At 48.0% G+C, this 17683-nt stretch overlaps 1 protein-coding gene across 3 annotated transcripts in view; it reads left to right on the top strand.

Moving 5' to 3' along the window:
- PHF11 (PHD finger protein 11) overlaps positions 1 to 17683 on the top strand; it is a 119452-nt gene that overhangs the window by 9543 nt on the left and 92226 nt on the right. For all 3 annotated transcript variants that reach the window (XM_088469105.1, XM_088469103.1, XM_088469104.1), the window contains exons 2-3: positions 10217 to 10321; positions 15807 to 15940. In XM_088469105.1, the coding sequence (XP_088325231.1) occupies positions 10217 to 10321; positions 15807 to 15940 (239 nt within the window). The remainder of the gene's footprint in view (positions 1 to 10216; positions 10322 to 15806; positions 15941 to 17683) is intronic.

Genomic DNA, 17683 nt, shown 5'->3' with positions numbered 1-17683 from the left:
GACCTGCTTTCACCTGCTCCATGGTACCGTCTAGTCCCGGCCTGTCGACTACGCTATGAGTCTCCTCCACTGTGTCCAGAATTTACCAGCACCTGTATAAGGGAACCTATCCTGAGGGCCGCGACCTGTGTGTCGGACGCGGCCAAGTCCATACCTTCTTGCGAGGCTCCCTGGTGAATACAGCCGGCACATTAGACTCCGCGCCTCAGGCATAGGTCTAGTCAACTCCCTAAATATGTGCCGCATCCATAATTCATCTGAGAGTTGTGACAGGAGGTTAGCACAAATGTTCGAACCCTGGTACATTGTGTGCAGAGCAGTAACTAGGGTAGTGTGACCAGTGCCATGGCACAGGGCACGGCTGTTTGGGCCTGTCAATTTTCTGTTTATTATCATTCTTGTAGCTTCCTCTTCTTTTATCCCCAGCATCTCCTGGCCTCCCCTATCTCTTCCATGACCCTTCCCCATGAGGCCATGGTACTTTTTTGAGTGCGCTTCTTATATCCCTATTTGAAAAATAGGGGTGGGGGCACCAAGGCTCTTTCTGACACAGGGCACCAAAAAGTCTAGTTACGGCTCTGATTGTGTGCTCTGAATGAAAGCAATAGCAAATAACTTTGGAAAAAGAAGGAACTATGGGCCTGATTCACATTTCTATGTGATGGTTTGCGTACAAGTCCGATGGCGGGGTGGACTGCGCATGCGCTGTTCTGCAGTGCGCATGTGCCGCAATGCCACTGTGACCCTTGTCGCAGTGCCCTGGACACAGTATCGGTCTGAGGCATAAAGGGCCCACTGGGGGGAATACAGTGATAGGGGCCCATACTTAAAGGGTGTGGTCATCAGCCAGGGAGAGTGTGGCCAGCCACTACAGATGCTTGGCTAACCATTAGGAAAATCTTGGTGTAGCCAGAGCCGGCCCTAGGCATAGACAAATTAAGCAAATGCCTAGGGCATTTGGAATGCTTAGGGGCATCCAAGGTCCGCCTAGAGCTTAGAGGTTTGGTGCAGGCAAGGCCGGGGCACCTGCTGCCAGCTGGGCAGAGACTCTGACAGCGGCTACTGCTGCTGGACATCATCCACGATCGGAGATCAGCTGACAGCATGGCAGCAGCAAACAGTGAGCGGACAGCGGTAGAACAGCCAATGGCAGTTTCCAGGGGCGGAGCACCTGGACGGTGGTTAGTGGTTAGCATCAAACCAGCTCTGAGGGGTCACACATTCAGAATGAGTTTTTGCGCATGGGCAGAGGCTCATTCAGGACTTTAGGTAATGGTCACTGGAGGCTGCTGCACCATGGGCCTTTGCGGAGCTCGAAGTAGTGAGTCACACCTCACGGCTCTGGGCTCCGCCTCCAGCAATCATCACACACAGTTGCGGCCTGCCAGCCTGAGACTGGAAAAGTGGGTCCGCCACCCGCTTCTTGCTGTACCCTTTTCAGGATCTTACGGGCAGGGCCGAAAGTAGGATTTCTGTCAGCTGGGGCAAGACAGTAAATTGGCGCCCCCCCCGCCCCCCCGATAAAAAAAACTAACATAGAGCACATAAAGGATGTATGGTTTTGTGACATAGTAATGCCCCTTACAACACATTATGCCACAGTAATGCCCCTTGAAACACGTTAATATGCCACAGTAATGCCCCTTACTACACATTATGTCACAGTAAGGCCCCTTACACATTATGCCACGATAATGCCGCCCAGTGACAGCAGCCCCCCCCAGAACTGACAGATGAAACACTATTAAAATATGACTTTCACATTAAAATGGGATGTCTCAGTAAGCCAGCTCCCTCCTATTACCTGCCAGGGCTGCATGGTGGGTGAGCACGGGTGGCGCGGGACGAGACGGAGATGCCACATGCTGGGGATTGATCAGCGCCACTGTCATTCTAATTGGAGCTCGCGGACCGGCAGGCACTGCTGATTCGCTGCCGGTCCATAAGCTCTGATTGGCTTGCGACCGGCGTCACATTAAACTGATGGTCGCGTTGTGTCTCTCAAGGCCGAGCTGCAGACGACTGCCTGCATGTCCCAGCGTGTGCCCCAAACCCTAAAGTGCAACTACCTGGGGCTGCCCCACCTTGGCAGCCTCTCCTCGTCGCCCCCTCAAGTCCAGCGCCCGGGGCACGTGCCCCCTTAGCCCCCCTAGTTGCAGCTCTGTTACGGGGAAGAGGGCACCACAAAAATCTTGCCTAACGCACTAATTTGACTAGGGCCAGCTCTGGGTGTAGCTTCTATAGAATCAAACCAAGAAACAACGTTTATGAGTGGTCCTGCTCCACAAGGTAACGGACTCTATAATAGAGTAACAATGTACAATTCAGCATACAGTCTGGAACATGATACCTAGAGGAGGGGGTGGGCCCCACTGGAATTTCACCTGTAACCCTGTTGGCCAGTCCAAGCCTGCCTGGAAACCTTAGCATGAATGGCAGAGTGCAGCCGTTTGAGGGCAGGGAATAGGCGGCGACTGACACCATTTCCCAAAATAGAAGCTTGACACCTCCGTTTTGTGGGAGTGCAGAGGCCAGGGTCTGCATCTTCCGATGCAGATTTCCTGGCCTCGGCAGAGGAGTTCCATCGCCCATTCTGAGTAAGTGATGGTGATTCGATGCCGCATCTTCGGATGCACCACTCGGATATGTGATGCTGACAGAAGGCGTCTTTTTTGTTCAGACACCTCCTGCTGCATTAGCATATTGTAGCATCACTGCTGCATCCAAAGACGCAGCAGAGAGGCTATTAGCGTCCATCTCTTAATCAGGCCCTATGAAGTCTAACTCGTTTTTTTGAGACACAAAATATTGAAACATCCATTTTTGTGGATTGAAATTAGTAATATTTATTTGTTTGTTTATACAAAATACATAAGTTAACTACCGTGTTCAATCCTGTGCCACAGTATTTACAATACATGAATATTGGTTATTAAGGCACAGTGGGCCTGATTCAGAGATAAACGCAACTGCAATTTGCACGCAGATTGAGTGATTATTTGCTATTGCGCTTGCGTATGCATCGAAGTGCGGGTGCGCGAAGGCAGCAGTGCATTCGCTGTGCATTCACGCAGACCACAGAGGCCCATTGTAGATTGATTGACAGAAAGTGACCATTTGGGGGTGTTGACAGGGGGTGGTTTGTGAAAAGCAAGCGTGCCTGGCTGTTTGAACGCCGTTACGTGGGTGTGCATAAATTAGCCACTACAATTGCATACGCTTGCTCTGCGTGGCAGAAAAGCTCCCTGGCCTGCCGCAAGGGTAAAATGGCCACCGATGTACTTCGATGGTACCGATGTTTAAGTAGGTATGCGTAGTTGTACGCAGGTGAGAAGCCAGTGGGCGTCTTTATGCTCGGGTGATCTTTGCTAACATTAGCATATTTTTGCAACTGCGTTGTGTACGGAGACGCAGTTGCGGTCGCATTAGCGTACATCTCTGAATCAGGCCCTGTGTTAAAAGGGGTTAAACTCTAATCTATAACAAAGCTGTGCAAATATATAAAGTGTAAGGTAGTGTTTCAGCAAAATAAAGAGGATATAAAACTTATAAAAGGACACGTCTGAAGCAATAAAATATTACACAATAAATAACAAAGACAAATATATAAAGAAGTTCTCACATTGTGTAGATGTTTTGCAACAGTGCGGTCAGAGCGTTATTGCAAAATATCTCCACAAAGGAAATGTCACTTTATGTGTCTCAACAGATACCCAAAATATACATAAAATATGTACAGTCAGGTGCATAAATATTGGGACATTGACAGAATTTTCATATTTTGGCCTCTATTCACCACCACAATGGCTTTGAAATGAAACAAACAAGATGTGCTTTAACTGCAGACTTTCAGATTTAATTTGAGGGTAATTACATCCAAATCAGGTGAACGGTGTAGGAATTACAACGGTTTCTATATGTGCCTCCCACTTTTTAAGGGGCCAAAAGTAATGGGACTATCAACTCAAAAGCTATTTCATGGACAGGTGTGGGCTATTACCTCGTTATTTCATTATCAATTAAGCAGGTAAAAGGTCTGGAATTGATTCTAGGTGTGACATTTACATTTGGAATCAGTTGCTGTCGACTCTCAATATGAGATCCAAAGTGCTGTCACTATCAGTGAATCAAGCCATCATTAGGCTGAAAAATCAAAACAAACCCATCAGAGAGATAGCAAAAACATTAGGTGTGGCCAAATCAACTGTTTGGAACATTCTTAAAAAGAAAGATCGCATCGGAGAGCTCAGCAACACCAAAAGACCCGGAAGACTTCGGAAAACAACTGTGATGGATGACAGAAGAATTATTTCCCTGGTGAAGAAAAACCCCTTCACAACAGTTGGCCAAATCAAGAACACTCTCCAGGAGGTAGGTGTATATGTGTCAAAGTCAACAATCAAGAGAAGACTTCACAAGAGTGAATATAGAGGGTGCGCCACAAGATGTAAACCATTGGTGAGCCTCAAAAACAGGAAGACCAGATTAGAGTTTGCCAAACAACATCTAAAAAAGCCATTACAGTTCTGGAACAACATCCTATGGACAGATGAGACAAAGATCAACTTGTACCAGAGTCAGGGGCGGATTGGGCCGACGGGACAGCGGGAAAGTTCCCGCTGGGCCGACCCCTAAACCCCTTTGCTGGGCTGGCCTATTCTGCCAGTCGGACTGGCACTGACTGCCAGCTGCAGCGCTTCCGTGGTTTCCGTTTCGCTATGGAACATAAACCTGAAGCTCCGGGCACCCTAATGACTGTGCCGGTGTCCCCTCCTTCCCTTCCTCATCCTCCGCTTCCCGCCGTCAGCTCCGTCTGATGTCGGATCAAGGCTCCGGGACATGAGCCAGGGGGCGGGACCATGCAGGGGGGCGGGGTGTATGCAGTTGTCAGTCAGCCTGGGATGGAGGAGTAGGCAGCAGAACACGGATGGCAGCCGGAGGAGCGGTGCAGGACACGAATGGCAGCCGGAGGAGCGGTGCAGGACACGGATGGCAGCCGGAGGAGCGGTGCAGGACACGAATGGCAGGGGCTTACTCTGGCTGTGAGGCAGCTGTCAGTGCAGAGAAAGGGACGATGGCCAGGACCCATGAGCTGAGGTGACCTACTCCTATCCTACCAGCTTCCCACTACTACTCCAATCCTGCTCACTACTCCAATCCTGCTCACTACTCCAATGCTGCCCACTACTCCAATCTACTACTCCCATCCTGCCCTGCTTTCCATTATTACTCCCATCTGTCCCCTGTTTTGAAATACTACTTCTCCCTGCCTGCCTCACACTACTACTACTCCCTGCCCCACACTGTTACTACTCCCGCCTGCCCCACACTACTACTACTCCCTGTCTGCCCACACTACTATTACTCCCTGCCCCACACTATTACTACTTCCCACCTGCCCCACACTACTACTACTCCCTGTCTGCTCCCACTGCTACTACTCCCTGCCCCACACTATTACTACTCCCCGCCTGCCCCACTCTACTACTACTCCCTGTCTGCTCCCACTGCTACTACTCCCTGCCCCACACTATTACTACTCCCCGCCTGCCCCACTCTACTACTACTCCCTGTCTGCTCCCACTGCTACTACTCCCTGCCCACACTACTAATACTCCCTGCTTGCCCCACACTACTACTACTCCCTGCCTGCCCCCCACTACTACTACTTCCTGCCTGCCCCACACTACTACTACTCCCTGCCTGCCCCACACTACTACTACTTCCTGCCTGCCCCACACTACTACTACTCCCTGCCTGCCCCACACTACTACTACTCCCTGCCTGCCCCATTCTACTGCTACTCCCTGCCCACACTACTACTCCCCGCCTGCCCCATACTACTACTACTACTCCCTGCCCACACTACTACTCCCCGCCTGCCCCACACTACTACTACTCCCCACCTGCCCCACACTACTACTTCTCCCTGCCTGCCCCACACTACTACTCCCTGCCTGCCCCCACACTACTTCTACTCACTGCCTATCCCCACACTACTACTACTCCAAGCTTGCACCTGATCTGTGTTTTTATTTTTTTCCTGTGGGGGTTAATGGTTTTTTTTTCCCCGTGGGGCCATTGTGTTATTGATTTCTGTAGGGCTGAGTTTATTTCCCCTACATTGTAAGGTGAGGTGAAGGCGGTAGTGCGGTTCCATGTCCATAAAGGCCACCAAACAAAGAAATTTGTCCCCTCGTGGGCTTGGTTCGCTCGCCACAGGTTTATATTCTCCCTCTATGTCCACGTGAATAGTAGGGAATTACTGTACATTGGACAGTAACTGATGGCGTCAGGGTCCTCTCTGTGAAGGGCATCTAGACACTGCCATTTTGGTAGGTGCCAGTGTGTTTGTTTATCCAGTGGGGACAATGATGTCTTATTTTTTTTGTGCGGGTAAATGTCTTTTTTTTTCTTGTGGGGGCCAATGTATTTGTTTTATTCTGCGGGGGCCAGTGTGTATTTTATTTTTTTATTATTGAGGCTCATGTGTTTTTATGTATTTCTTGTGGGGGCAATGTGTTTTTGTTTTTTTCCTGTGGGGGCCAATGTATTTTATTTTTTTTCTTGTGCATTGTTTGGCATCTGCGCATAGGTCTGAGTTGCAGTGCGGATTTAGACGCATGGACCAAGAAGTGTTTTAGAAATGTGTTGGGTATTCCTAGATAGTTACAGGAGGTTGTCTAAAGACTTAGTGGCCTATGTATCAAGCTGTTTGATGCATAATATTATGTATTGTACTAAAAGCACAATGCAGGTGATTTCACAGAAATCTCCAGCAAAGTGCTAATTAGCGCTGCAGATCGCAGTCCCCATTATTATCAATGGGGACTACGGTCTGAGCCCTATGTTCTAAACTCCAAAAAGCGATACTACTCAGAGTTTAGCCCCGGTAGTTCATACCATCTTCAGATGGTGTAAACCGCTGTAAGCCAATGGGGACTTCAGGGGCAGGAGAGAGATCTTTTGATCTCTCCCTCGCAGCCTCCAGCCAGCTCTGGAAGCTTACGCTGTACGCATGCGCAGTGTCAGCTTCCCCCGGTGAAGTCATTCACTTCTGTGAAAGACTTCCAAAATTTGCTGGGGATACAACTTGCAGGGACAGTGGTTACCACAACCTCTGTCCCCGCGAGCTCCCCTTGGTACATTGGGCCTGATTCAGAGCCGGACACTCTGACAGAGCGCTCGCTCTGAATCAGGGCCGGCCCTCTGGTTTTTCAGAACGGCCTCCTGGCCACTCGCATAGCTGTGGGTGACTACCCACAGCTATAATAAGTGGCCATGATGATGGTCGCGATGGTCAATACCATCGCGACCATCGGGCTTGCGACGAGACCCTTGTGGTAGGGTCTCGTTGCCGCAAGCCCAAGAGTGCTTTCGGCTCTAACAGAGCCGAAAGCACTCCCACTGACATCACTTGTGATGTCAGTGGGGCCGGCCCCAGACGGTAAGCTTTCCCATGGGAACACCTCCGTCTGGGCAGCCACGCCCCCGGCCCGCCCACCAAAGGGGGTGTGCTGTCACTCAACATCGACAGCACGCCCCCTTCGGTACGAGACCCGGAGCGACGGTTTGCCCGTTGCTATCTGGGTCTCGCGCATGCGCACAATGGAGCCGGCTCCGTCGTGCGCATGCGCACTGGGCCACCATCTACCCGCTTGCGAGCACATAGCGCTCGCGAGCGGGTCTGAATCAGGCCCATAGTGGGGATATTTTCATTAAAGATAAAAATATCCCCATGTGAGTTGAACCGATAACAATTGCAGCAGTACCGTGATTATTAGTACATCTTAGACACTGACAGTGTCTCAGTACTTGTATATTCGAACGCATGGCTATACCCCAGGGAAGGGCATTGTGTTTATATCCTAAACTCACAGACGAAACTGCATAAAAAGATACAAGGACAGCTGCTACTGTGTCCATCTCAGAATCAGACCCTATGAGAAGGGATCCCGGCCCCCTAGACAGACGCCACCCCCTCAACAGACCCCGCACCTATTAGGGCTGCTTCCATAAATTTCCTGGGCTGGTTTTCCATCTCAATCCACCCCTGTCCAGAGTGATGGGAAGAGAAGAGTATGGAGAAGGAAAGGAACTGCTCATGATCCAAAACATACCACCTCATCAGTGAAGCATGGTGGTGGTAGTGTCATGGCATGGGCATGTATGGCTGCCAATGGAACTGGTTCCCTTGTATTTATTGATGATGTGACTGTTGACAAAAGCAGCAGAATGAATTCTGAAGTGTTTTGGGCAATATTATATGCTCATATTCAGTCAAATGCTTTAGAACTCATTGGACGGCGCTTCACAGTGCAGACGGACAATGACCCGAAGCATACTGCAATAGCAACCAAAGAGTTTTTTAAGGCTAAAAAGTGGAATGTTATGCAATGGCCAAGTCAGTCCCCCAACCTGAATCGATTGAGCATGCATTTCACTTGATGAAGACAAAACTGAAGGGAAAATGCCCCAAGAACAAGCAGGAACTGAAGACATTTGCAGTAGAGGCCTGGCAGAGCATCACCAGGAATGAAACCCAGCGTCTGGTGATGTTTATGCGTTCCAGACTTCAGGCTGTAATTACCTGCAAAGGATTTGCAACAAAGTATTAATAAGTGAAAGTTAGATTTAGGATTGTTTAGGTTGTCCCATTACTTTTGGCCCCTTAAAAAGTGGGAGGCACATAAAGAAACCGTTGTAATTCCTACACCGTTCACCTGATTTGGATGTAATTACCCTCAAATTAAATCTGAAAGTCTGCAGTTAAAGCACATCTTGTTTGTTTCATTTCAAAACCATTGTGGCGGTGAATAGAGGCCAAAATATGAAAATTGAATTGATAATGAAATAACAAGGGAATAGCCCACACCTGTCCATGAAATAGCTTTTGAGTTGATAGTCCCATTACTTTTGGCCCCTTAAAAAGTGGGAGGCACATATTGAAACTGTTGTAATTTCTACACCGTTCACCCGATTTGGATGTAATTACCCTCAAATTAAATCTGAAAGTCTGCAGTTAAAGCATATCTTGTTTGTTTCATTTCAAAGCCATTGTGGTGGTGAATAGAGGCCAAAATATGAAAATTCTGTCAATGTCCCAATATTTCTGCACCTGACTGTATATAGGGCATGATTCAGTTATGTACGTAAACCTGATAGTTTACGTACATATCCGATGGTGGGGCCTCTGCGCATGTTGAAAATGGGTCCTGCGATCATGCTTGCAAGGCACCATGAGCCTCAGCTTGATTAACAGGCTGCAGTCGTTTGCGGGTGCCGAGGTGAGGGTCTACATCATAGGACGCACATTTCCTGACCACATAAGCGGCCAGGAGCCCGCCAGGCTGGTTAAACTTTGACTTACGCAGCCTGGCAGCAACCATCGCGATGATGGTCGTGATGGCGATGTGAAGCAGCCTCTCCGGTGGCTGTACTCTGATCGCAGGTGCATGCAGAAGATGTCTATGCATAATGAGGTCAGAAGACAAATCTGGTCAGTAAACGGCAATTTCAAACGGTTAAATGTAAACGTGCAGAGTGAGATCAAAAAGCAGATCCGGTTGTTACACGGCATTATCCACCAGGGAGATGGAATTATGCAGAGCGAGGTCTCAAAGCCGAGCAGATACATATCAATCACCTGCCATTGACTGCTAGGAGAAGTCTCACTATAAATGTTTAAGGGGTATGGCTCACTTGCTGATGTGATATTTAATAATACCAGATAATTTAACCACATTCCAGGAATCAGTAATCCGCTTTAATCTGTGCACAATACTACATCACTGGGCTAATCAGAATGGGATAGAAATACCGGTGGCTGTTCTCTTGCGGGTGTCTAACCCTAACCTCCCCCCAGTGGTACCTGACCCAAAACCCCCTTTCCCGCACCCTAAAGCTAACCCTCCTGAGGGGGGGGTGCCTAACATTAACCTCCCCCAGTGGTGCCTAGTTAGCTACGATGACCTTGAGGTTCCCACTGTATCTTCAGCATTTGATGACCATTGCAGATTTCTTCTCTTACTCCATCATTACAGTTCTCTAATTCTCAGGGATGATTGTTTCTGGACCTCATCCCCCAGAATTGAATGCAGACCTTGTTGTCATAGTTCAGCTATAATGTCTCTCACTTTTATTACCGTTAAGCATTTAGCACAGTAACAAAGTAAAAGTAACTTGTTCTCTAGCAGTGCTATTTGTCTTTTTTCAGCTCTTTTCGCCTATGGTGGTTTCAAAGGAGACGTACTCAGAAGATTTATTCGGTGAACTTGATATCGAATCTGTGAAAAGGGAGATAAAGAGAGCAAACAAACTGGTAAGATTGGTAAGATAGTATTATTGTGCTATAGAGACATAGGGTCCGATTCAGCAAGGATCGCAGTTGCTAATATGCACGCAATGGGGCAATTAATTCAGACTGCTTGTCCGTACGCATCAAAGTGCGCGTGCGCGAACCAGACGCTGTGATCGGGAATGCAATCGCAGAAGCTACGCAGACCCATAGCAGAGTGATTGACAGGCAGTGCCATTTGTGGGTGGTGACGGGGGGGTGGTCGGGCGAATGCTGGCGTGCCAGTGCATCTGAATGCCGTTGCATGGGCGTGCGCAAATTATCCACTGTGTAGCCATAAGCAGGGTGAGGACTCATAACGTGTGTGGCTGTTAGCAATTTCTGAATAAGGTCAGGGCTTGTGCAAGAGTATGTATGGGTCCGATAGTACTCGATTGTACTGATGGTTTCACTATTCTGCTAAGTATTACGGATATGTGTAAGGGGAAGTGGGCGTCCTTATGTGAGGCTGTGATCGCAGTGCTACACTGAGTATAGCATGCATTTGCATATCGCCACTGATATTAGTGTGCACATTAGCAAAATAGCGATCCCTACTGAATCAGGCCCACAGTCCATCTGTGCGGCTTTTGCCATAGTTGCGCTGCCTCTTTAAGCTAATGCAGCTACAAAGCTCGTCCCTGGTGTAAAGTTGTGTGTTTTAATGTGCAAGGACTGAGACGCTCATTTGCAGCGTCTGTAGATGCTGCATTACCATCTGTGCATCTGGCGCAACATCAGTCGCACCATCGAAACTTGCACCAGCCCTATGGCAGGTGCAGCTCCTCCATGTCAGTACGGCCATGTGAATAGCTGTACGTCTCTGTATGTAACCGCTTTCAGCGACACACCCATGACACTCCCATAAGACACAACATCGGCACGCATCTGATTAGCCAGCCCCCTGTTACCAGCCAGTCACTGCCCAACAAAGCCCCATACACTGCCTATACATACACTGCTTTTAGTTGGTTCTTGATGCGTACATCTATGTATGAGCACCATCACGATACATGCACAGTGCGACTTAGACGCATATGCTGACTTAAAACATCTTCCAACTGCTTGCGACAATGATGATGCGACCACCTCTGAATCAGGCTCGTCTAGTGATGCCTTATTGGTTATGGATATCTGTTCCTGAATTAATACGGCACATGCTGCCCGTGTGTACTGCTGTATTACATGGTAACAGAGCTTCTGTAGACTTATCCATGAAGGTAAAAAATTGCCTTTGATTTTTTTTTTTTTTTTTAAATAGAGGCTGGAAAATATGCCTCATATGTTAATTCCAGCCCCCTAAATTAGCGAAATAGAACACTCATATTATTCTATATCATGTTTTCCTTCTCCCCCCCCCTTTCTTCCCTTCTGACTTTACTTTCCACCCGTTTCCCTTTTGTTTATTTTATTTTATTTATATATTTTGCTTTAATATATTTTAGAGTGGTTACTATAAATGCAGTTTATTACACTGTGGGCCTGATTCAGACCCGCTCGCGAGCGCTGAGCGCTCGCAAGCGGGTCGATGTTGCCCAAGTGCGCATGCGCACAATGGAGGCGGCTCCGTCGTGCGCATGCGCGAGACCCGAATAGCGTCGTTATGGGTCTTGCACCAAAGGGGGCATGCTGTCGATGGTGATTGACAGCACGCCCCCTTTTGTGGGCGTGCCGGGGGCGTGGCTGCCCAGATGGAGGCGTTCCCATGGGAACGCCTACCATCTGGGGCCGGCCCCACTGACATCACTAGTGATGTCAGTGGGAGTGCTTTTGGCTCTGATAGAGCCAAAAGCACTCCAGGGCTTGCGGCAGCGAGACCCTACCGCAAGGGTCTCGTCGCAAGCCCGATGGTCGTGATGGTCTTGACCATCGCGACCATCATTTTGGCCGCTCGCTATAGCTGTGGGTGGTCATCCACAGCTATGGCAGCGGCCAGGACGCCGCTCCAAAAAGGAGGAGGGACGGCCCTGATTCAGAGCGAGCGCTCTGTCTGAGCGTCCGGCTCTGAGTCAGGGCCTGTGTTCACATTTTGATATCCTCTATGGATGTAACTTACATGTATGACTAGTTTGCCAGGTTTGACCTCAGTGGTATCAGCCGGTCTGTTATTGCCGTATATGAGGTCATATAATACCAATGTTATTTAATTAAGTTCTCAATGTCAGTTCTTATAGCTTTGTACCATCCTTTGTGATATGTCATACTTGTTACTCCCTTTGTCATTGTCTATGACTATAAATAAATAGATGTTTAAAAATATAGAGACTGGAAAATATTATGGGGCTCAGCCGCTGACACTGTAACGTAGCGTCTCGCCTGCAGATTCACCCGCGGTTGCACACAGAATATAGGCATGCCGTGTATAATTTTAATCAGCAGAAGATACTTGTGCGTTCTATTCGCATCGATTTGAAGGCACAAAAAAGATGCTCAGTGCTACCGAGTCACACAGCGCTCATGCATTATGTTTAATGAGACTTATAGTGCACGGAGGTAAGATGTATGTGGACACATCTGTAAATCTTTTTGGTTCAGTATGTACCATCTTGCACGCTGTTTTAGGCTACAGGACCAGGAATCAAGTCCTGAGTCAGTCCATCTGCACTTTCAGTCTCAAAATACACATTGGCTGTTATAGAAAAACATGGCACTGATATAGCAGTAGAGATGTGTGCGAACCCCTGTGTTTTGGTGTTGGAAAAACCACACTTACTGTAGGTTTTGGTTCTATTCTATTTTTTCTGTTTTTTTTAATTAGATGACAGAAACAGCTAAAGTGACAAAAACAGCCTGCTTTTGTTCCTGCAATATTATAAGCTTCAATAAGATTTATTTATAGTCATTTCCAGTGAATTTTGACCACTTCACAGCTCATAATAGTGTTTTCACTAATATTGGGCAAAGGCTGCAGCGAGCTGGCTGGCTACACTAAGCGACAGAGCAGCGGCACAAACACATGACAGTTGTTTTAACGCACCAGAAACAGGTCTCCTTTGCGAGAATACCATTGTGCACAGAGCAGTCACCCGTCTCAACACACACTTCTTGAAATACACAATATTTTTAAATTGAATTAGGAAAGACTAGACAACAGGAGAAAAAAAAATGTTTGCAATTTTTTTTTTCTAAAAGGAAAAGACTCAAAACAAAAAGACCTTATTGGGGTGCAGATCAGACTCAGTAGAGTTTTATTTGGGCAGATAAACAATATACTGCAGTGATAGAAAATAAGGTGCAGGTTCACTTCAACAAATAATCAAGAGCACAACACTCCGGTTTGTTTGCAGCAGTGCGTGTGACAAACACACATACACTGACTGTGAGTAACAATGATACCTCCAGTCACCCTTCCTACACCCACTGCATCTACCTACTCCAAAAAATCTAAAGCTGGGTACACACTAGGATGAAGGATCAGCCACCCACCCGTACACACAGCAGGATGCACCAATATATCTGCAAATATATTGGGAATTGGCTGTGCTACACAGCTGATGCGATATCTCTGTGTACAACATCAGTCACCAACATATGGCTAGTAGACACTAGCCGACACGCCTCAATTGAACGGCCGATATGTCGGCCAGTGTGTACCCAGCTTTACTCTTTGTGCCCAGATGTCTTCCTAATGGAGTTTTGACTTAGTAGAAGTTAGTTGTGTACTCACTAAAGTACTCAGCCCACAGTCCCACACCCGCTCCCTCCACTGACATTGGAGTCCTCCTAATGTCGTTCTGTACATGACCTACAGTCTCACACCTTCTCCCTCCTCTCTCTTGGGTGAAATGGTGCACGATCTCGAGAGATCCAACGCCGGGAAAATGACTTTTTTCTTCGTTCTTGGCTAGAAGACCAGAGCTGGAACTCGGAATCACTCGGATCCCCTAAGTTCGGGTGTGTTCAGTTTCCGGGAAAACCGTACCGCTCATCTTCATATAGAACAGGGTTGGGGAACCTTTTTTCTGCCAAGAGCCATTTTGATATATATAACATTATTCGTGGGCCAGGTGCAGGCCACGCCCCCTCCATGTGATGTCACACAGGGGCAGGGCCACAATAGCCGGTGATTACAGCAATGCCCGGAGCATTCTGAGGATGCTCCGGGAGCTGTAAGGGCAGCGGTGTGACCATCTGAAGCATCCTAAGGACACTCCTGGCGGCACTGCTGCATAGATTCTGGCTGCAGGGTGCTATTCTAGACACCCTGCTAGCCAAATGAGGCTAGCAGAGAAAAGCTCAGAGGACCAGACCAAATGATTCCGAGGGCCTTATACGGCCCCTGGGCCCGAGGTTCCCCATCCCTGAAATAGAAGGACATATATGGAAAGCAAATAACAATGATGGTGTATTAAATATGCTGTTTAACTGTTGTTTGCAGCACACACTGTCAGAGGATATACAGAAAGGCCTTTATAGAAATAGATTTCTTCGGGATGCTGGCACTCGGGATCCCGGCAGTCAGAATCCTGACGCCGGCATCCCGACAGTGTTAGAATACCGACACTTGTCGGTCAATATTCTAACCCCCCCCTCCCTCTCTCTACCCTAACCCTCCCTCCCCGGTGCCTGACCCCAACCTCCCCCCCTAGTGCCTAAACCTAAACTCCCCCTCCCTGCACCTTAAACCTAACCCTCCCCCCTTAGTTCCTAACCCTCCCCCTAGTGCCTAACCCTTCCCACAGTGCCTAACCCTCCTCCAAACCCCGCTACTTACCTTCAGGATGCCGGCGCCAGATTCTGACAAGTGTTGGGATTCCGGCTCCGGCATTCTGAGTGCCAGAATCCCTGTAGTCGGGTTATTGATCACATCCCGATTTCTTCATTACACCTTTAAATCATAAGGGATACCTCAAAATTGGGGCAGTATGTCAGTCACAGATAAATGTAACGGTTTGGATGTCCTCTTGGATAGGAATACATATGTTACAGAGCCAGCCGATGTGGAAGGAAATCCTGATCGTACGAAAGGTAAGTATTTCCTAACCTAATCTACACCCTAACCCTAACACCTCCCCCTGTGCCTAACCCTAATCCCCCCTCTAAGTGCCTAAACTTAACCCCCCCTTTCCCCGCCATCTAAACCTAAGTCCCCCGGGGGGGTGCCTAACCCTGTTCCCCCCGGGGGTGCCTAACCCTCCCTCCCCCTAGCCTAAACCTAACCTCCGGGGGGGTGCCTAACCCTAAGCCCCCCCCCCGGAACCCTAACCCTCCCCCTGTCCACGCTCGGCGCCCGGCATCCCTTTGATCGGGATGCCGGGCGCCGGTCTCCCGGCGTAGGTTAATTAACCCTCACTGGGATTCTGTAGTGGAGATGCCGGTGGTCGGCATCATAAACGCATACCTCTTGGATAATATGACTCAATTTGAGGGCTTTGAATTTGTTGTCTTATTTAATTTTTTTTTTTTTTTTAAGTTTTTATTGTTCATTTTTTAAATGCTAATAGACATATTTGTTTTTTTTCAATGACAGAGATGTTCTTATTGTAAAAAAAGAGGTGCATCTGTCGGCTGTGATAACGGAAGTTGCAGGAGAACGTATCACTATCTGTGCATAAAAAAACACAACGGGAAATACGTTTGTGATCCTGAGAGAGAAATGTATATGTAAGTGACATTTCTGGAGTTTACCCACTTATTTATACAAGCTTTGGTTGGGGTCTAATTGAGAGGTGCATATACATGGAGGAGTTTTAAACTCAGACCTTATTAATATATATGTAATTAATAACTTATATAAAGTTGTTTTGTTTAAATAGTTTTTTAATAAGACCCCTCTCCCTCCCCCCAACTTGCATAACTACAAATTTCCCATTATGAGGCAGAGCACACCAGGAGGAGGCGTGGTTATAATGTGGGTGGAGCTTCAAGCGTTATAAAACAACATCCAGAGCAGTGTCGGATCAGGGCATGAAGGGTCTACTCAGAGTCGTAACTAGGGGTTGTGCGAGCGGTGCTGTTACACAGAGCACAGGGCCTATTTTCTTGGCGTGCTAAGTCCAGTGGTTGCGTCCTTGCGCACAGCTTCACTGGCTTAGGATAGCATATTATCAGACAGCCACTGCGTACAAAGACGCAGCAACTGTGTGATCTGTGTCCATCTCTGATTCAGACCAACAGCACACTAGATAGCTGCTGTAACACTGCTGTCTCTCTCAATATCTAACACAGAATAGCAGCAGAATATACTGACTGATAGTCACAGTCACTCACACTGCAAGTCTGCGGCTTAGGGATGGCCATCGGACATCAATGTTTTTTAAACATCGATGGTGGCTGACAGATGTTAACTAGTTTTTCCATCTATGGCAGAGAACCAGTGGTTCTCTGCCATCGATGGATGACTGGGTGCCGATGTGTTTTTTTTCCTCTCTTTCCAGGATGTAGCCTAGCCCCACCCCCTTGCAGCCACTAAGCCACACCCCCATTTGTGATTATCCTGAGGCCAGGCATCCCCCGGCAGCGGTGGCCATTGAGGGGGTGCAAACCATCGGTGGTTAACCATAGATGGTTTGTGTATCATTGATGGTTATCGCTGATGGGCCCATTGATGATAAATATCGATGGACACCCCACTGATGGCCATACCTACTGAGGCTTCTGCTCTCTCTATCTGAGGTTCTCTGAGAGACTGAGAGATCAGAAGACACCAAGAAGTTCCTGATGTCTTCTGATAGTCTCTTTCAGGGACCACTCAGGGGGGGGAGATGTACTAAATATGGAAAGTGATAGATTGGAAAGTGATAAACTACCAGCCACTCAGCTCCTAACTGTCATGTTACAGGCTGTGTTTGAAATATGACAGGAGCTGATTGGTTGATACTTTATCACTGTCCAAGTTATCACTTTCCAGAGCTTAGTACATCTGCTCCAGGGAATCTCAGTTCTCAGCTTCCTTCAGTCACTGCAGTGCTGCTGGGACAGGCTCCAAACATGTTGGATTCTGAGGAATGTTATATCCTTACCGTGAAAATAAATTGATATGATATATCTTGTGAAACGTACTGACTAAAATATTGCAGCTGTTCAGACTGAAAAATCAATGTTTTTAAAATGCCAGGTATCAATGCCTATCCCCACTGCTTGCTTTATTCCTTAAAAGTTCTCCAAGGTGTTGATCTGGCAACTGGCCTCTAGCCGACAAAGTAGAAGTGAGTACAGCAGGACTTTTCCTGGTCCCTGGCATGGCTACCTTGAGGTTGGGGACGTAACTAGGGGTGTGCCATAGCACAGGCCTTTGGGGGCAGCACTGTTTCTGCACCTGCATATGGCTTGCAGGGTGCCTCGAACGGCACCTTGCAGCCGGTTGCGCTACTGCAGGGCCGTCAGAACCCCAAGGGACGCTCCAGG

Source organism: Taudactylus pleione, unplaced genomic scaffold (assembly GCF_031769625.1).
Source record: "Taudactylus pleione unplaced genomic scaffold, aTauple2 ptg000089l, whole genome shotgun sequence".
Taxonomy (NCBI): domain Eukaryota; kingdom Metazoa; phylum Chordata; class Amphibia; order Anura; family Myobatrachidae; genus Taudactylus; species Taudactylus pleione.
The sequence above is the reverse complement of the archived record's forward strand: the minus strand, read 5'-3'. Positions and strand labels throughout refer to the sequence as shown.